At 42.9% G+C, this 20,443-nt stretch overlaps 1 protein-coding gene across 1 annotated transcript; it reads right to left on the bottom strand.

The window, feature by feature from the left end:
* Nucleotides 1-4,128: 4,128 nt before the first annotated feature.
* fbxl20 (F-box and leucine-rich repeat protein 20) lies at nucleotides 4,129-19,807 on the bottom strand. Its single transcript, XM_053443388.1, has 15 exons — nucleotides 19,205-19,807; nucleotides 15,219-15,280; nucleotides 14,359-14,413; nucleotides 14,118-14,192; nucleotides 13,515-13,609; nucleotides 13,323-13,391; nucleotides 13,140-13,235; nucleotides 12,861-12,987; nucleotides 11,878-11,952; nucleotides 11,267-11,397; nucleotides 10,805-10,865; nucleotides 10,130-10,174; nucleotides 9,988-10,044; nucleotides 9,666-9,878; nucleotides 4,129-7,415 (listed from the first exon to the last, which is right to left on the bottom strand). The coding sequence occupies exons 1-15, from the start codon at nucleotides 19,244-19,246 to the stop codon at nucleotides 7,308-7,310; spliced, it is 1,311 nt and encodes a 436-aa protein (XP_053299363.1). The 5' UTR covers nucleotides 19,247-19,807; the 3' UTR covers nucleotides 4,129-7,307.
* Nucleotides 19,808-20,443: the final 636 nt, after the last annotated feature.

Here is a 20,443-nt window from a genome sequence, read left to right as displayed (position 1 = left end):
GCTAACTACGCTAGCAAGCAGTCAACGCAAGAACGGGCGGCTACAGCTCAGAGGTTGGCTGAGTATTTGTTAAATTGCCTTGCAAATAAATGCTTTGCTACTTGTTAAAGGCCAAATCCTTTCATGTAATGATTTTTCCATGTAATTTATATTAGCTCACAAAAATATTCCATCCATCTGGTCCTGGCCCGGCCCCTCTGTCAAATTTTAGAACCCATTGTGGCCCGCGAGTCAAAAAGTTTGTCCACCTCTGACGTAGACACTCACAACTGTTTTCAGATTGGGGCCAACAACATGGATAATCAGGTACACGCATTGCTGACCGTGTTGTCTTTGCTAACAGCTGTTGTGCAGTTAAATTCTGCATTTAACAGCCATTTTAGACCCGTTAGTCGAAGCAATCTGCGACAAATGCATGTCTCCTGGGACATGCATGGCTTTCTGTTTACACACCCAGTATATGTATTTTTAGGCGTGTAAGTATATGGACGAGGATTTAAACTGATACCGTGCTGAAATGCTTGCTTGGATAAAGATAATTAAAAAAAAAATAGTAGGATGGATGTAGCCATATAAATGCGAATCTTACTGAATCATGAATTGTGCATCGAGGTTGGACATATAATTGTCCCCTACGTGTACATTGTGGCCCCTTTATGGCCCCTGATTGAGATCCCACACTGTATAGAGACAGTGGGCGGAGGACATTATTGCAGAAGTTTGTTGACGAAGCTGTGAGTCAGAGCAGTCATCTCCTCCTTCAGCGGAACAAAAAGAATGACCCATATGGGACGAGCTGGACGACTTTCAGTTTGTCTCTGAGCTTCGGAGAAAATAGCCACAGTTTCTACTCTGCTATCAGTCATGCTGTGTTCAGTCCTGCGTGTGCCCTCTGAAGCACCGTGCACTGACGCTGCTGCTGTACCCTGCAGTTCATGGCTGTATATTATTGTATATTACACTTTATCTATACAGTAGAATAGTGCCTGTCTAATTCCAAAGATACTCCCTTCTCTCTTTAAGCACTACCCAAGGTCAGGTTAAAGATAAAGGGCCAACCAACAGTACGTTGTGGGGCCTACGTTTAGGGACTTTCATATCTAACAGATGCAGACAGAGAGACACCAACTTTAACTCTTAACTCTTCATACTTTAGCGTTAACTGTCCAATAGGATCTGAACACCTACATGTAACATAGAGTGACAGCAATTCTAGCCATTCATGGATGTGCTGTTAGAATGGATGATGCAAGGAGGGGAAGATATATTCGGATGCTGATGGAGACATCTTCAGACGTGGGGGTGACAATTACTCATATTACTCTATTACCGTTTGTATATTGTTCCACCTTCTGGTCTCCTTGATGCATCAAGTCTACATTAAAAATCTTCTACATAAGACATCAGCTGCTGCCGGAGTTCTCCTTTCAACAGCTTCCAGAAAACTTCCATAACAATGCCCTGCGGAGCCGCTGAGCCTCAGTTTGCTGTGATTTGTGTAAAGCAGCTGCAAGAAGAGGCCGGAGGATAATTGGTTCTTCTAACTCCGATTCTAAATGGAATCTCATTTCCACCATCCTGGGGTTTCGATTCATTCGCCCCTTTTATGAAACACATGAAAGATGGCAGAGAGGGGAGTGATAAAGTTGTGCACACAGCCGCTGATTTCTGGATCAACCCGGTGACGGCGCAGAACAGGAAAAGGTAATGAAACAATGGTGTTTTTTAAGGGATTTCACTTCAGCATTCGGAGTCTGACGCAAAGAGGAAATAGTCCTCACGTTGATGAAAGTGTTTTTTTTTTCTGAATCTGAACTGCAGCATTTCACGTAAGCCTGACATCAAAGTTTGCTCTAAGCCGCCAGAAGGACTTTGGTGTGGGTGTGTTAGAGAAACGAGACAGAAGAGAAGACGGTCTCTCTGTGTACTCGTCTGTTATCAGACTAATTATTGCTTCACTCAGAGCCAGGGCCCTGCAGCAGATAGCAGAGTGACTGACTGCTGAAAGGAAAACTGTGCAAAGGAGGAGAGGAAGAAAAAAACAAAAAAGAGGATGAAAGATGTAAAAAGAAGAAAAAAAAAGTTTTTCTAGTGTATAGGAGGAGGATTTGCTGTCAGAAATAAACAGAAACACAATGTCTTGGTGGGGCGGTGTGCAGTGAGCTGTGATCTGATCTGTCTGTGCTCCAAAAACACACGCTGAACAGGCGGGTTGCTGAAGCAGGGACACACACACACACACACACACACACACACACACACACACACAAACACACACACAAACACTTCAATTTCTCCGTCTGAGCCCCACATCTCTCCTCCTCGATGTGATACCCCAGGTGTCCGAACACGGCTGCTTAAAAGTGAACCTTAAAACAGGCCTGGAAACACATTGATCTCTCAGTGATTTGGAGACAGGGGGGGGGGGGCAGTAATGAGGATGAGAGGAGCAGAATGTGTCCCAAGCGGCGGTAGACAGATCCCGGCCCTGACAGCGGTCGTCATGGTGCAGCCACCAGAGCTGCTGCTCTTTCCGCTGAGCTAAATTGATGCACACCATTCGTCTGTGCTTCCACCTCAGACGTGTGTTTGTACGTAGGCCGAAACAAATATAGAAACCCGACTCTGCAGGCGAGCTCCAAGAGCCCATCAGGTCACTAAAGCCCCCGGGAGTATAGCATCTTCAGCCAGAGACTAATATAGGCAACAATTCTTAAAGTGTGAGATTCTTTTGAATGTAAATCTCAAGGGAAGCCTATGTGAAATATATTCTGTACATGGAACAAGGACAATGGACCCCTTTGTTTAGTTAAAGGTAATTAGAGACTGATTTTCACATGCCAATATGAACAGAAGGGAGGAGTACAGCAAGCAGAACCTGGTCCAATTTTCATATTTTACTATAAATACATCCGACTATTGTTCTACAATGTACAACTGTTGTTTTACAATACACCACGTCACGCCTCATGCCTTTTTGTATCTAATTTATCCAAATATTCAATATCTGGAACTTCATTCAGTTGCGTGCAATATCCCAAAGTCTGTTTGCACCATATCTGTCTATTTTTCATTTTATCCCTTTTTAATAGAGAAAGCTTTTATAGATGCTCAGGAAACCATAGCATTAACAATGACATCCGTGAGCTGGATCAAATGTAATGTCGTTCTGCTCTGCACTCTCTTGTGTGGTGAAAATGACAATAAGGTGAATGTTGAATCTTCTAAAATAGATTTTGAATGTGAATAAGCCCCCAGAGTTTCCTCTAAGTGACTGTGAGGAACCTCTTTCCACCGGTGCAGTAAAAGAAGTGTGTTTTGATGCAGTTTTCTTGAAAATTGTATTTTTTTTGCTGTGTTCTGTGAAGAGAACAAACAGAAGCAATAAGACAAAAGATACAATTCTAAGACTAGTGATTAAGAAAATATTTAAAAAACATAACTAAAAAACAATTGAACTGCTTGTTCATGAGGGCATATTTTTTTAAGAAATTCGTTTTTTTTCTTTGTTTCCTCAGACAAACAGCAGCTGAAGAGCATCGCTGAGCCATTTTTTCCAGTGTTAGACAGAAATACACTTTTCCGACTCATGCAAGAGCCCATTCCCTTCAGTTGTTAAGGACTGTGGTTCCCAAACCCCCTGGAGGGGCTTGCAACACACTGAAGAGAGGGTCGCATGATGGTTTCCAGAAATCAAACAGAATTTACGAAGGAGGATTTGGGCCATTATTGTTACAAGATTTGAAAAAGATTGTCGTTAAATTGGGAGTAAATGATGGGGATTTATTTTTGCTCATATAAATATGCTTCAACCAACTGCAGAGATAATGGGTGTCAGACGTTTTGATTTGTGGGGGTCAGAGGATGAAAAGTTTGGGAACCCCTGTTTAAGGGGTATGGTGATGATATGACTGATTACTTATGGGACAGTGAATTATTTTCTATAGAAAAGAGCACACTTAACTCGGTTGAGTGTCTCCTCAATTCTACAAAGTAAAGCAAATCAAATGGATTCAGTGAAAATCTGATTCCATCTCCACCTCACTGGTTACAACTGGCTCATTGCTGCCATCTACTGCAACAACAAGGTAAACACTAGAACAAGTTCAACGCCAGAGAAAACTAGGCAAGTCTTAATAATATAGGTATATATTTATTCATACGTACATATTCATTTATATCGGTTAATTGTAAAAAAAAAAAAAAAAAAAAAAAAGAAAGAAAAGAAGAAAAAAGGAAAAGATTTACAGTAATTTTATGAACTACAGTCATTGTCAAAATTGTTTTTGAATTTTCTCTGCTCTCAATCTACCATGGGCACACGCTGTAGATTCATCTCCTGCCCTCTGGATCCAGAGCGTGGACGCCCGTCCTCTGTGTAAACTGGTGAGAGTGAAACGAAAGGACACAGAGGTGTTTGATAATGTCAGGAAAGGTCAGTGCGGGGTTTTGCTTTGCAGAGACGCGTAGTGTACTTTGCACCACAAAGAGGCTGAAGTCAGGTTAGTTCCTTTTACAAATAAAACCATCCGGGGCAGGTTGAGTATTATTACCTGTGATCCAGTCAAAGTGTTTGCCTTGAAAGCACATGTCAGCTGTGTGTGTGACTCAGCTTGTGCCACACACACAGTGAACCCTGTGACTTTTTCTTTCCAATTGTCTTAACCCCAAACTGAATTAGATGCCTCCGCCATTTTAACTCTTTGTTGTTAATTCTTCTGTAAAACCCCTGTTCAAACAAAACAGATCAGAGTGGATTACATCGGTTTCATCTCAGTTTGTATTACCCGGCCTGTTGTAGCTGTTAAATCATCAAGTGAATAGAATGATTATTCAAGGTTCTCGCCGGTTGGCACGAATCCTTCAAACCAGAGAGCGATCCACATCCCACGATGGTTTAACCAATTTATACCTTGATTGATGTATTTTGGGCGTGCTGCATTATGGGATGGCGGTTGTTGGAAAAGCAAGCCATGAAAAAATTAAACTGGAGAGGAAAAGTACACTTATGGGGGAAAAAAACTGTTTTTGCAAGAGTGGCACACGATGCCCGAACAGCCATCTTGAGGACTTCTGTGATAGAAACATTCAATAAGCTACATCATACATACATACATGTCATCATCAACTCCCTCCTCGATTCACATAAAAATATCCAAGTCACATTTAACATTTATTACAATTGCACTGGTGCCAACGCTTCCTCTGGACAAGGCTACGCTCTGGACATTTAGTAACAAGAAACTCTTAATAAAAACACAAACTCCCTCAGATCAGAACTGAGGATCGGAAGGGGGCTCGAGAAAAATAGGAACTCAACTTGGAGACACTGAACTCGTGACTTCAAACACAAAGCAGGCGCAATCCACACCACACCAAAAACAGAAAAAGAGCAAAGAAAGAGAAAAGGGTAAGAGATCCAGAGGAAAAGGGAAAGAAGAGCAGTAAAAAGACACGTTTATAAAATGAAAACGGGAAGAAAAGAGACACAGAATAAAGCAGGTGCAAGTGCAGGAGGAGATATTCCATTAGAAAAGGCTTCAATACTTCATAGGGCAGGGGCTCAAGTTCAGTATAGCCCTCTGTTGTGACAAATCATTCCATCAGATCTGTCAGTGAGACAGAATTGTGCGCTCAGAACTCCGTCGACTTCCTCTCGCAGTGACTCCACCGGTCTGATCTGGTCGTCATCTCCATCAGAGTCCCTGGTCCCAGACAGACGGTGGGGAAGAGGGGGGGGACACGGGTGGCAGGGTGTTACACACTGTCACTACGTACCCTGCAAGGCCTCATGGGAGCTGAGGAGTTGCTAATGCCACGCTGCCGCTGGGGCACGTCCTCTCACCGCTTGCGTGTTGGTTCACGAGTTCCTCGTCAACAGGAACCATCGCCGATGCAAAAACGAGAGCAAATCAAACTAAATGAAAATATACTTTGTTTTCAGTTGGCTTTATCTTTCCATTGTCCTGTTCCGACAGCTTGATTTCGTGTAGTGATGTCTTCTTTTTTTTTTTTTCCTCTGTCAAAAGACTGTCTTTAAAACTTTTTCTGCCGTTGACGTGAGCTTTCACTGGTCAGCATCTGCTCATTTGTCCGACTCCAGAGGGAGTATTGGCTCCTTTTTAACGCTCCGGCACATATTCTCTCAGTTTCCTCGGAAAGACCCATCAACATCTCCCGTGATCATCTGTTGTGTAGCTGGCTTCGACTCTCGGACTCCCACGGTCCTCATATATGTACAATTAGATTTTAAAAAACTAGAGGTGTTACATGCAACATTTGGCATCTTCTCAAGACCCCGCTTGTGAGTCTTAATTGGTGTCCATTTTTAGAAAAATATTAAAACTGTCTTTCTTTTCCCTCTTCAACATATTGAAGCTTCTGATTGTAACAGAGAGAGGCGAGGGTACAGGTATGGCAAGCTCAGTGTATGCATTCAAGTGAGGATTTGGATTTGTGTGTGTGTTGTTCATAAAATGTCTTCGATGGTGAGATTGTGGTCTTTTTTAAAGTGTCTCATAATTGCTTTACTGTAAGTGCAAAGAGCTGCAAATATATATTTTCTAAAATCACACGACAGGCTTTCGGCTGCTTTATTGGAGGCTGCCCCATTTTTTCTTTTTTTCTTCTTTTTTTAATTGACCATCCTGCAGAACAAAACTCACACAGCTCTTACTCAAGTGCCGGTCCCGTCTAGAGATAGCGGTTAAATGACCTTTGACACTCAAGGGGGAAATGTGTGCGAGGGGTTAAGTCGGGATCTTTCAGCCTATTTAAATATTCTGCTTGAAAGCTGTCGCTGTAATTTGTCTCAAAGTGCTAAGTAACTGAAGTGTATCGCTGCTTGCAAATACTGGACGATTATTTTGGATGTGAAGATCTTGTTGTGCAATTTTTTAAACAATTCTGTTCTGCGTGACTTGATAATGGTGGAAATCAAGATCGATTTTTACATTACCCTCTTTATAATACTGGTTTGTCCGTTGAACACAGCCCAGGAATGCTCTGACATTCTTCTGAGAGTGAATCTCTGTGTACAGGTGTGTCTGCATCTCAGCTCGTGTAGAAGGCAGTTGTATGCGTGTTTGTTGTGGGGAGAGTTGGGAATGTTTTTGGGAGAGTTACCCGTTGTTTGTCTCTCTCCCTCTCTCTCTCTGAAGCTCCAAAAAGGGGACACACCAGCATGTACTCTTTGACAAGGGGCCGGCGTTGGGGTGGACAGCGGGTCGTGATGGGTCAAGGGACAGGCTGCGGGGACCGTGTATGAGGGACATGGGGACAGAGGAAGAGGGGTAGTTGTCTTTACATCATAGCAGGACACAGCAGCGGCAAAACCTCTGACGGCTGCCCCCCACCGAGGGGGGCGGAGTGACGGGAGCGAAGTACGCGTGCACTTTGATGTTAGGCAGATGAGTCTGTGGTGGAAAATAAGGAAACAGACGAAAATGTGTTAATGGTTCATACAAATGCTTAGGCTACATCCATAATAATACATTTTCGCCTGAAATCTGCATTTTGTCCACCCAATCATCTCGTAATTTTAAAACAGCAGAACAGCTGTTAGCGAAGACAAGAGTGTAATTGATTATGATTATTATGTTGACTTCTAAAACTGGTAGCTGAGGCTGATTCCGCTGTAGAAGATTAATTATAACATTAATGTTGTTTTCACTCGGAAGGGGTCATATGATGGGAGACTAATGAATCAGCGAAGGGGACGTCTCGACAGAAAAGACAAGCAAGCAGTTTTAAGTATCTACGTTATTGTTTCCACCGTCTCTGTTTATGCCCTTCAGGACAAAAAAATAGGCCCAAATGCCCAAACTCAACAGGCTCAGCAGCGTTTAACAACCTCTCAGTTTAAACGGCTCTTAAACTCCACAGAAGTGTCAAGGCCAGGGATACCTGTAGCAGAGTTGATGCATTTTCAGATGAAAACATAGTAGTACTGATATCATAGCTTCTTACACCAGTGGCAACACTTTCTCCGACATTAATTATGATTTATATCAAAATAAAAGTTACAGATGAGATCTATCGATGGTATGGCCTGCTCTATTTGTACAGAGTGTTCACTCACTGCTCTCCAGGAGACCGTTTGTGTTTCATACATTCATTTTGAGTCTTCATGTGTGGGTGGAGTGGTGACTCAAACATCAGAGCAAAAAAATTGAAATTGATGGCATTTCAGCAAGAGGAGAGGAGACAAAACCCTTTTTGACCTTATTCAATATGACAAATCCATGTTTTCAAGAAAAACTGTCCAAGTAGCTGCAAACTATCAAGAACTTAACAGGTAGTGTGGACTGTGATGGAGGTTTACCATTCTGCATATCACAGTGAAATCTTCCTTTGATTTACAACTGTTGCTCCACTTCGTAATATGTTCAGTGTGGCTAGTGGTAACCACAAGCTGCACTGTAGCAGCGTATATGCTCCTTCATCATTAATGTTGTCTACCGTCATGTTTTGCCTCGGTGTAAAAAAGTGATGTGGTGGTTATTTGTACAAGGTATTCCTCATTTAAACACTAGTTCGACATTCTGGGAAATACTAAGCAAATTGTATACTTGTTGCTTAGACTTAGCTGAGAAGATCAATACCCCTGTCAAGTATGTAAAGTAAATATGTCGCCTCATTTTGCTTAGCTCAGCAAAGAAAGGTGGCAGAAAGCTAACCTGACTCAGTCTGAAAGAAAACAAAACCCTTTCAAACCTCCACAGCTCCCGATTAAGAGAAGTAACTGTGCCTGGCCAAGAAACAGTCCGGCACATAACCCCCATAGAACCAGAATGTGATGGTTTTACTCAGTTTTTTTATCGATTAATTCAAGAGGATCAGAAATCAGAGGATGTAATAGCTTGTTACCTTTGAACAGAGCCAGGCTAAACGTTTTCCTAGTTTCGGCTACATATTTATCCACATCCAAGTCGTTCATAAAATGGTAAACTACGTTGGCCTATTATATGTCTTGCCTACCAGCCACACTTTATATTTAATTTTCTTCAAGAAATTAAACTTTCATTTGGTTCATTTTAGTTTATCAGAGGAAGTGCCTACATCACTAATTCTCAATGTTGGTCTGACACTGCAGTTTTATGGTGAAAGTGTAAGTGCCAATACTAGAGCGTGACTCGGTCGCATTTTCACTTAGATAGGGGCCGAGCCCGATGGGTATTGTGATTTTTATGTCCAAACCCTGACTAGCCTGTTGCCATAAAGCAACATTGCAAAAACGTCTATGAAATTATGAGGCGTGGACCGTCACAGTTTGGGTAATCAAACACTGCACACAACTTCCAGTGAGGCGGCTCACACTAATATCCAACGGTAAGTCAACACTGTCTTATTTTGTTAAATGTCCGCTGTCACAAGTTTATCACCTGATGGTAAAATGTCCTCACCATGGCATCTACTAATAATCTATGAGAAATTAGATTAATTTGTGGTAAAAGTCGACTAAACAGAAACTAATAGAATTGCTTAGTTAAGTGCATGGTTGTCTTACCCCCAACACATTGATTTGGCACATCCTATTAATCTGACTGAGCTGTATACATTTGTGAGACTATATTGGAGCATGTTGAGTTTACTGCACTGGTGATGACAGTTCATTCTGCCTATGAATCATGGCTTACTCACTGCCGTCAGCCCCCACAACTTACCCTTAGTCTCTTGATGCCAGCGCGGGTGATCTGCTGGCAGTCGTAGAGCTCGATGCGATCCAGACTATGGCAGTTCTTTAGGTGCTCCAGCGAAGCGTCTGTGATCAGGGGGCAGTTGTCCAGCTCGATCACCTCCAGACGGTCGTGAGCGCATGGGCCGCTGCCAAGATGTCTGATGCCATCATCGGTGATCAGCTCACAGTGGGATAGACTCTACGGGAACACAGCGATAGCAACGCAGGAGCTCGATGACTCAACCGTTTCTTTGAACAAGCTGGGATTTGGTGCTACAGAAGTAAAATATGTTTCAAGTGACACTCACTAGGACTTGCAAACGAGGGCAGTGGATAGACAGCTGGATGAGGGTTCCATCCGTGATCTGATGCGAAGGTGGAAAAATAACCATTGTCATAACTGAAGGCAATAATGAAAACATTATTTATGTAGTCAGATTGTTTATTTACCTGGACGCATTCTTCCAAATCCATTTTCTCAAGCTCATGACAATTCTACAGCAGAAAAACAGAGACAGACGACATGAATTAGTGTGCATTTAGCTTTTTGTGACCAAATCTTGCAGCTCTCCAGACATAAAAAATGATCATAATCTGAATTTTGAACATTAAAGTCTGGTTGCTGTGTATTTGTATAGCTGCTGTCAGATATGCACAGAACACAAAATAATCTCCTGACATTATCCAGAGTGGCTGTTTTTGAGAACGCAAATGTCCAAGTGAGAGGCTCCAGATTTTCCTTCCCCCATGTCTTTAGTAAAAACTCCAGATAATGTCAGAATGAGCTCATGTAAGAAAACAGCAAGACATCCTCCGGAGGATTCCCCTTGAGTGAGTGGATGAAATTTCTAAACACACCACAAATACAAAGCTGACAAACACAAAAGAGAGACATATCTCCAGGTAAGAAAAGCGGTTCCATACACATAGAAGACAGTGACGAAGCTGTCGAGCTATTGTTGAAAAGGGCCGGTAACGGTGTGGATTTGCTGTTGACAAAAACATGTGATCTCTGCAGGGAAATGAATGCCTAACAGAATGTCCTGCCTCTGCACCAACCCTCACCCTAATGCTCCAGGGATTTCTGTGTTTGACTGTGTGTGTACAACTCATAGACATACTCACCCTTGCTAATGTAGTGAAACCCACATCTGTAAGCTGGGAGCAGCGGGCTACTTCTAATATTCTGAAAGGAGGACAAGAGAAAAGAGTTCCACACTGGCAGCATCACTTTCTGAGTTTTTGTGCTGAGCGCATAGACTGTACTTTAAACTTACTAGATCTACAGCAGTAAAGCTTTATATAGCTTTACTGCAGAAAGACCCATATATTAATTTAACTTATTCATGATTTTCACTATTACTTCCATCTTAGCTGCTGGACTCTACTTTATTTAAGCTTTTTTCTCTTTTTCTAAATTTAACCAAATTTTTTCTGCATAATCTAAAATAAGAAAACTAAATCATAAATTCATTTAAACATCAGTTAATTTCACAAACATGATGGAGAGTTAAAAGTGTTTAACTAAGTCTAGAAGGCCATAGTTAAGTTCAGTGTGTGCGTGCGTGTGTGTGTTTCAAGGTTTACCTGAGGCGAGGGCAGTTCTGTCCCAGGGCGTGAAGGATGGCGTCTGTGATGTTTGCACAGCCTGACACACACAGAGACTGCAGGCGGTGACAACCTCTGCAAATTGTGATGAGGCCCTCATCTGTGATCTGCTGCTCAGAGAAAGACAAAATGTGATTTTGTGAGGGGGAGTCTTCCACTGTGAATGCAAAAACATACCAACTTTTCCTGTGCTGACTGATGGGGAAAAAGAATCAGTGTCCCCTGTCTTTTTCTTTTTAAAATTTGCCAGAGAAAACTCTAGAGGAGATAGACAGAGGGAGTGGAGGTAAAAAAAAACTGACTGGGAAAGGCCAGAAAATGGACCGTAACAAATAGGAGGTGGGAAAAGATGAGACAGAGAGTTCCTGCGGTGTGAGATGACATGATGGAGGAGTAAGACACTATTGAAAGAAGGCGAATGTTAAGAATGGGTAAAATCACAGAAAAGTATCCGGATCGTCGGAGGAGGCCACGCAGACTCTCGGTTATATGTGCTGGATGGGACTGTCTGCAGGGAGCTTTGGGTTGACGAGCACAGTGTGTCCTTGGTGACCATCATACATTCTCTGAAAATGACTTATCTTAATTACCGAACACGTCTGCAGGTTGAGCGTGACCAGCTCGGGACAGTGAGCCCCAATGTGCTTCAGAGCCTCGTCTTCTAGCTGTGAAAGACGTCAGAGGAAAGACATTGGTCATTTGAAATCAAACTACACTGGAATACTGAGATCCTCCCACTGAGTCCTTGGTATAATAAAATACAATTCTACAACACAAACCACTACAGCCTCTACATCTACAGCTAAATAATCATGAAGTTGAGTCAAAACTGTTGGTAACTCAGTGTTTTCTCTATATTGTGTTTTTTAATCTTTTAAATGAATGATATGTCACCACACAGAAATACATGGGGACCACTTCCCACGGTAAAGTTGACCTTTGGCATAACAGGGAAGTCCCATCTAGGGTTTTTCTGTTAAATGTGCCTGCTATGTCTTTCCTCAGAAACATCATGTGCTGCACAGGAAGTCGTACATTTTGTGTTTGTGGTACCACAACGTTGTTTAGTTAGAATTAGTAAAAGCCAGAGTGACAAAACACAAGAAAATACTGAAGCTGTAAAAGTTCACTCTGCACCTACAAAGTCTCTAATGGAACCAAATCATTTCCACAAAACAAACTGCTTTCAGAGTTACACAGTTAAATGTAATAATCTATTTAATAATGCTATTATGGTGGATGTACTAAACCTCAGAGGTTTGTTCAGCAATTGAAACCAACTCACAACATTAAAGCTCAGTAATTCTGATAGTTACAATGTATTGCAACAATCAAATGAATGTTGTGCTGTGTGAGGGAAGTGAAGTGAGTGTATGAATGTTAACACTTGTGAATGTCTGTCAGTCTTATATGGTGAGCTGATAAGGACAAATTATCAAAATGGTCTGGCAGGCGAGATACTATAGCCACCAGTTGCTGTGGGTTGTTCAGGGACATACAAGAAGTTAGTTTCAACTCTGTCCACGGACTAAAGGCACACGGCCCAGGCCATGGTCTGTATCTCCAGCAGTACCTGTGTGCAGCCTTTGAGGAAAAGGCCCTTGAGCCCAGGGCAGGAGCGCACCAGGGCCTGGATGCCATCCTTGGTGACCTGATCACACCAAGAGATGTTGAGCTGCTCCAGCAGGGGACAACCCTCACTTAGAGGAGAAGAAAAAGACAGGAAAGATGCAACGGTCAGATTTCTACAACAATTGTATCAACTGTCTCTCTAACTCTGTCTTTTCTTTATACTCCCTCAAGAAATGCATACAGTGGGATCCAAAGGTCACATATTGCTGAGCCTACACACCTGAGAGCTTTCAATGACAGGTTGGTGATTGAGGTACAGGAGGCAAGGTCCAGGTGCTTCAGCTTAGGGCAGAACTTACTGAGGCTGTTACACGTGCTGCAGAGGGAAAAGACAGTGAGTGTTTTGAAGGGGAGATACTGTCACAATTCATAAGCAGCTGTGTTATGTGAACCACACACACACCTGTCAGTGATCTTGGTGCAGCCATTCAGACTGAGAAGCTCAATGTTCCTGCAGTTCTGTGAGAAAGTCCTACAGTAGAAAAAAAGCCCGAACATTTTTTTAATGGCTGTCAAACTTAACATTCCTCTTTTTCACTCAAGGGTCTGAACTAGAACAATCATTTCTGTGGGGCTAAGTTCTCACCAAACTCACCTCAGGGCACTGTCACCCACACCCAGGCACCCCCGCAGGCTCAGCTTTCTGAGAAACCCCCCACATCGCTTTGAGATATTCTCCACCACTCGGCCCTGGAAGAAAAACAATCCATTCAGCCTGCTGCATAGACTCGGACACCTTGACTTCGAAGCTAGGGGTTGGTTAGCCTGGAAAAGCTAATAAGAGCAGGCTACAATATGCAATCGATACATCCCACCTTCTCCCATTGGACCTCTCGTCAAAGCTACGACCCCAAAACACATGAACTCGAACTTCCTCACAACATTGCTGACTTCTCCATGACTCTAACTATCTTTCGGCTATTCTCTCTGCTTCAGCGTTGTCTGTCTCTCCAGCGTGAAGTCATGTGTAGTTAGAGCACAGTTTTGGTTGTGTTTATTACAATCGTGCAAGAGACACAGACACCAGCTTTTCTTCCTTTTTTTCTCTCAGGAAACTTTATATATTTATGGCTATCGGGACGTGACGCGGCTTTCAATAAGTAAGTGTTTCAGAAACCAGGGGTGACGATACACAGCAAAATACTGAAGTTGCAATTTAAGAGAGAAGTAGATGGACGGGTAGATTGGAGATGCTCACCTCAATGTCCCTCTGAAAGTCAAAGAGGTCAATTCTTTGCCAGTTGCTGCCGTCCAAGGCCAGAACGTTCCAGGACTGAAAGAAGGGAGGGAGACACGAACGTTTAGGGTCAGGTATTCCTTCTTTTTTTTTACTTACAAAACAAACATACACACTCACACACAAACACACACAGAATACGCACTGAAACAAACAGAGTCACGTACACATGCCTACACACACCTCGTGAACACAGACTCACCCGTGAGACCTGGGCACAGCGACAGAGTGTCACCACATCCAGAAAGGAGAAGATTCTGGAAGACAGACAGGGGAGGTTTTAGAGAGCCTGATCCCCGCTGCCAGAAGCTTCCTCTTTGCATTTGCCTCTGCATCAAACTCAACCCTGCGTTTGCTTCTGCTCACGGCACAGGGATCAGAGTTAATCAGCTAATATTGACAGCAGAATAGATGCGTTTGCCCCGTTTGCAGGATAGCTGCATTTTTTCTCAAAGTGGGGTCCTGGCAAGGAAGACGCGCAATCTGATGCTAATGAACAGAGCTAGAAACTTAATTCAGGATCCTTCAATGCGGCAAAAATCTGTGTTAGTGTTGTAGAAGGAATGGGGTGACTCCCAGTATAGCTTGCCAGCCTCACAAATCAGGGTCGTTGCACCTAGCGAGGCAGCACAGTGTCAGCAGCCGCAGTGCCGGCAGCTTGGCTGGCAAGGCAGAGGCTTGAGATATGGCCTTCATTTTCTGTTTGCTCAGGCACACAAGTTTTTTCTTTGTTGTCTGAAATCAATCGGCATCAGTTTTTATTACAGCTTCAGCACCATGGGGAGCAGGGGAGGTGGGTACAGAGGGGAAATCTGCATCCGAGTGGTTATTTCAGAGGCAATATTTGCTAAAGGCCTAGTGGGCATGCAGCATACGAGTGGGAGATACACTTTATGTGTGTGAAGTTACAAAGCAAATTGGGCCTTTGCGTATGATTTGATGTGCAGCAGGGCAGCGATAACAGGCAGGGGAGTGCAATGCTTGTTACATGCCGTTTCCATTCACAAAAAATATAATAACCCTGCAGGGAGTCTGACTGAAGGGTTTCAAAATGCAACTCACCGCAGCAACAGCTCCTTGGGCAGCTTCTTATTGATGACTGCCTCGTCACTGTTTGTGAACATCTGTAAGAATGCAATGGATAATGTTAGTTCAGTGTCAGCATGGCCGCCCGCCCTCCTCCATTCGCTAGTCACCCAAGGACGGCCCCAACACGTAAGCAAGGATAAATGATAGTAATCTCATTAGCTGAGATAGCAACAATGTCAAGTCTTTATAAAACACTGAGGATGAAGCAGACAGGATTCCGTGTCTTCTCAGCAAGAACAACAGGTTGTACTGTTGACTGCAGAGCTGTGATGGCCTCTGCTTTCTTCTTATCTGGTCTGCAAGCGTGTTCTTTCGTCAATTCCTGGGTGGTTTACAGTGTTGGGTTTGTCCCAGTGTCCAAATCAGCAATGTACACTTTTACAATATATCTCTTGTGACTCTCAGACGAACAGCTCGAGTTCCTAGTAACAGCGAATGGATTTCCACACAAATAGATGCATCATGTGTGAGCAAAAATACTAGCCTGTAACCTACAGTCAAGGCTGCAATAAACAAAAAAATACATAAATTATCATTTATTACAAATGCTCACACGCCCACTTACTGAGGACTGCAGGGTTCCCATAACGTGTGGTAAATCGTACTCTGCTAGACTGTAAAACGCAATTATGCTGAGACAATGGCGTTTGGGAACATCCACTTAACCACGACTAGGCGAATGAAGCAACATCTGGCCCAATCCTTTTTCCTCCATAGATTTAGAAAGATAAATCTAAACCATGCAGGGACCGGGTAATTGAAGGGTGTGGGCTTTGGTGTGTAAATAAAAAAAAAAGTGCAGGAAGGCATGTTATTTACAAGAGGCAAACATCTGTGACAAGATCAACAAGGAATTTGCAAGTCGTCCTTGTTTGCACTTTCTTACAGGTACAAAAATAAATAAGACTCTGTGACCCAAGAATAAATGAAGGTTTTATTCATTGGGCTTAAACAAAGGAGGTAATTAGCATATTTTGACGGAGGATCCTGTGTGCCATTTTTAATTATGGGCGTTTATCCTAAAACCACATTCACAATAGCTCCAGACTGTGAGGGACTTGTGCAGTCCTATCCACCAAAAAAAACAAGTCTACCAATTGAAATTATTAACTGGAACTTTATAGAAAAGTCAGTTCTGGGTCAAAGCCTCTCCCGGTCGCTCCATGTCTCCCTGCTAAACATACAAACTCCAACACACACACAGACACACAGCTGTCTATGCAGGGGCTGCCTGCCAGCACAGACGTGTAAAATTCGAAGCGAGTAAGAAGAGACAGACATTTGCCATTTGGATTTGGGGCAAACTGCCTCTGACAGCTCGCCTTCCACAGCACTACGCTCTGGCCAAATAATCCAGGGCCATTTACAAAGAACCAGATGCACATGGTCAACGGGCATACACTGTCCCCTTTTGTAATCTAACATAAAATGAACCTGATGCTGCATGAATGTGAGCATTATGTTTTCTCCACTGGTCAGCTATAGTCGGTGATGCAGGCCCTGGCAGGAGGTAAAAGGCTGGGCAAGCTGTTACCTCCAGCTACAGAGCAAAACAAAAACTGGAAATATTTTTAGAAAAACATTTCTGGTTTCTTGAAAAGACCCCTTCCTCAGATTACATTTATATTGTGTGTAGCATATATTGACATTGTATAAGTGGCTAAACTGAGCTCAGTTATTTAGTTTAACTTCCACTACACCCAATGTTCAGGACTAATAGATATGTGTAATACCCAATGGATGGATTGTTTTGTTGTTTATAGATAAAGCTTCTTCAACAAACTAAAACACACAATAATATAGTAGCTCTGCGATCACAATATGTTTTTTATTTTCATTTTTTACCTTTTTAACTGGGAAAATGACATTTTGAAGCATTCATGTGTGTTTTGTTTTTACAGCGTTGTAGTGCTTTGTTAAGGGCTGGTATATAAGAGTTCAGTGTCTACAGCCAGAGCATGAAAGAAAGACAGAATATAAGAGAAAACAACCGACCATGCCTTTCAAAGTAAACTCCTAATTGGCAAATAAACCAACACCGTAGATTTCTCGCCAGTTAGTGTTTGTGATGGCATAGAGGAAAAAAGTTAAAGATTTAGTGCCAGGCGTAATTTAGTTAGCTGTGTGTGCTAACAGTGGGTTGAATTTTAATTCATTTTTTCAGATAAAACTCAAACTAATCAGCATTGTTTTTTAAGTCATCTGTCCTGTAGCCAATACATAAAAACCTGTGGCTCTTTTTTGAAGACAGAGGCTTGGATTAGTGATTCTTTCCCCGCCCTTCCACACAGTAGGCCATAAATGGTAGTATGAAGGAACTGTATAGGGTATACACAACTTTTGCAGTTCCACATTCAAAACATGAACACACATTACAACGTGCATAAATGGCAGCACTTATTTTAAATGGGCTGTTCTCTTGACCTGAACTACTGAAGAAGTTGTTTGTGTCATTAGTGAATCCCCCTCAAACACTTCTAAAATATACTGCCTTTTTATTAGTGCAGAGATTTATATTAACAGTCTGTGGTGCAGAGTGAAATTAGGCAGCTGTGATCATCCCACTTAAGATTTTCTAGTCAACCTTTTTCCTAAAATGAAACTGAAGTGTTTTATTAGTGTTCACATTTGATGCTAAAATGTGAGTAAGACACAAAGGGGACATGTTCAACTCCATCCTCAGACTGAAGGCACACTGCCCTCCCCCCACAAAATATTGGCTGCCTCTTTTTTTATGTTTAGGTAATATTCAACACATTGTGTATCCAAATTGCACCAGATTTACAATGCATGTCCGTGGGCATGCAGACAGGCAGACATTTGTGGGACTAATAAATACCCCACCCAACAATCTCTCTTCACTCAAGTTGGGCAACTTGATAAAAAATAAAGGGTGGGTGATTTGCAGTTATTCGCTTTTACTTTGTAAAACAAAGTAGCACCACTTCCGAGTGTCTCTGTTGTCCCATGGCCCGTGAACTTCACACAGCGGCTCTGCCACAGCTGTCGGGCCAGAAGGTAACGGCCTGGATCCTCTGAGTCGTCAGCTGTTGCTCCGTTAAAAATAAATAAAACCACGCACAAATCCCACGCTAACCGGGGATTAAACTACAGGCGACACGGGGCCAATGTCAACGGCCGGCCGTGTGGCGTTACTGCGCGAGCTTTCGCCCCCAAATAATAAAAACAAAATCAGCTACGCTTGCTTGGCTGCGACACAAAGTTTATAATAAAATCATTGGGACGACATTAACAAACGTGTGCGTGTGTACAGGTGCTATCTGCTAGCATTGTGCACCATGTTGTGTGGTGTTGCATGTGTGCTAGCTTGGGCCTGCTTTTGCAAAGTTGTGTGCTAACACAGCGAGAGTGTAGCATCACAACCCGAGGCCCCCTACAGCCGCAGCGGCCGTGGACAGGCACAACACTCGCTTGACAAACATACAAAAGTCACATAAGTAGATATGAAGACAAATCTATATATACGCTTCTGTTTATTTCCAAACTAAAGTCAGTGAATGTCTGTTAATGTTTTAATAAATGTGTTAATATCTACAGGGGCTGTCCTCGGCGTGCTCCGTAGCCTCATTGTCTTTGTTTTGACGGCGCAAAAGGAAACGAGGACAATATTTTCGACAACGTTTTAAAGAGAACTACAAAATTAACTGCCGGACAACACGACAGGTCCTGCGGGGAAACACCGAGCTGTGTCCTGGGGAGCTGACACGCCGGGCCTCGGCTGTGTCGTTTGAACAAAACAAGCGATTGACCTAATCCCAAACACCGACCGACTGCGGAAGCTGCATCAGCCCGTCGCCTTCACCGTACGCGCAGTTTTGCAATAAACACAGCGACGGTCCTCAAGCAGGCCCGGATCCGAAGGTTCACAACAGCCGCTTGAATGCGAGGCGACGACTGTCAAGTTCACATCCATGGACGAAAAAAAACAAAACACTCACCTCAAACCGGCTCCGGGAAACACCATTTACCTCCTTCCCCATGTCGGGACGCTGGCGGCTACCGACTCAGTGAACTCGGTGTAGGCGCAGTGAAAAGCAGACACGGGCCCTCTACCTGCCGAGTCCCCTCCACGACTATCATGCTACCGTCCTCTCGGTAGCTCCGGTGCCGCTGGGTCTCGAGCAGGAACGCAGACTTTGTGATAACACACGGGCTTCAGTAGGCTACTGGCACCAGCCGGCCAATGAGCCAGTGGTCGCTCTTCTGCTCGGTTCGTCCTCACCTCCTCCTCCCCCCTGTGCAGCCTTCATCCATCCACACAAAAGCCCGACAAGAATAAGAGCTGGCCGACTACCATTGAGCTGGTACTACGCCTACATTAGAAATAATAAATATAATGACGCACTGGGGCACGAATAAGTCCTAATTCCCCCCGAACAAATTAATAAGGACACTGCCTTACTTTGCCTACTTGTTGGCTGGTCTCACATTGAGACAGGGCCCCAGCAACAAGCTCAGGAATAAATACAAACATTAAAATTCCATATAATGAATACGTGGATGAAGGCAACAGGATGTATTAATAGTTTTTTAATTAATCTGTTAAAAAAAAGTTTTATTTCAGACACAGCAATAAGAACAATAGTGACAATATACAAAGTTCTAATTTCTCTCCTAAAATCTCAAATAACAAATATTCTTAAAATCTAGGTATAATAATAATAACTGATTTCCATGAAAGCTCTGTTATTGAAGCGTTCATAATTCGTGTACCGCTCATCTTAGTGCATAGATACGACCATAGAATCAGAGGACTTAGTGTTTTGTGAAATATGAATCGTTTAAATGTGGGTTTTCTCTATTTTATCACGTTTAATCTCCTCAAACAACTTTGTTATTTCTGCAAGAGACGCCACTTCCTTGTTTCCCGGAGGCCACGCCCCAGGCAGACAGCGAATCCAATCAGAATCCAGGGTGGCTCTTCGTCACGCTACGTCGTCATACCGCTTGACAAGAGGTCATTGGGTCTAAAGTGCAACATTTATGTATCTGAGTGGACTTATTTACATTTCTGATACGTCCCACACGTTTCTTCCTCGACCTATAATCATAATAATAATCGTAATAATTATATACATGTGTAATTGTTGCTATATGTGTATTATAAATGTTCAAGGAGTATTAAAAAAAATGCTAAATATCAGTGCAGTCATAGGTTATTATGATGGGAATAATGA

This window comes from Pleuronectes platessa, chromosome 16, assembly GCF_947347685.1.
Source record: "Pleuronectes platessa chromosome 16, fPlePla1.1, whole genome shotgun sequence".
Classification (NCBI taxonomy): domain Eukaryota; kingdom Metazoa; phylum Chordata; class Actinopteri; order Pleuronectiformes; family Pleuronectidae; genus Pleuronectes; species Pleuronectes platessa.
The sequence above is the reverse complement of the archived record's forward strand: the minus strand, read 5'-3'. Positions and strand labels throughout refer to the sequence as shown.

What these genes read in the sequence shown, in the direction of transcription:
- fbxl20 (XM_053443388.1), bottom strand. Translation starts at nt 19,246, where the DNA reads ATGGGGAAGGAGGTAAATGGTGTTTCCCGGAGCCGGTTTGAG. An exon ending in CCCAAGGAGCTGTTGCTGCG is followed by an intron (nt 14,414 to 15,218) that starts GTGAGTTGCATT and finishes TCTGTCTTCCAG; the next exon opens with AATCTTCTCCTTTCTGGATG. An exon ending in TGCACCAAGATCACTGACAG is followed by an intron (nt 13,236 to 13,322) that starts GTGTGTGTGTGG and finishes TTCCCTCTGCAG; the next exon opens with CACGTGTAACAGCCTCAGTA.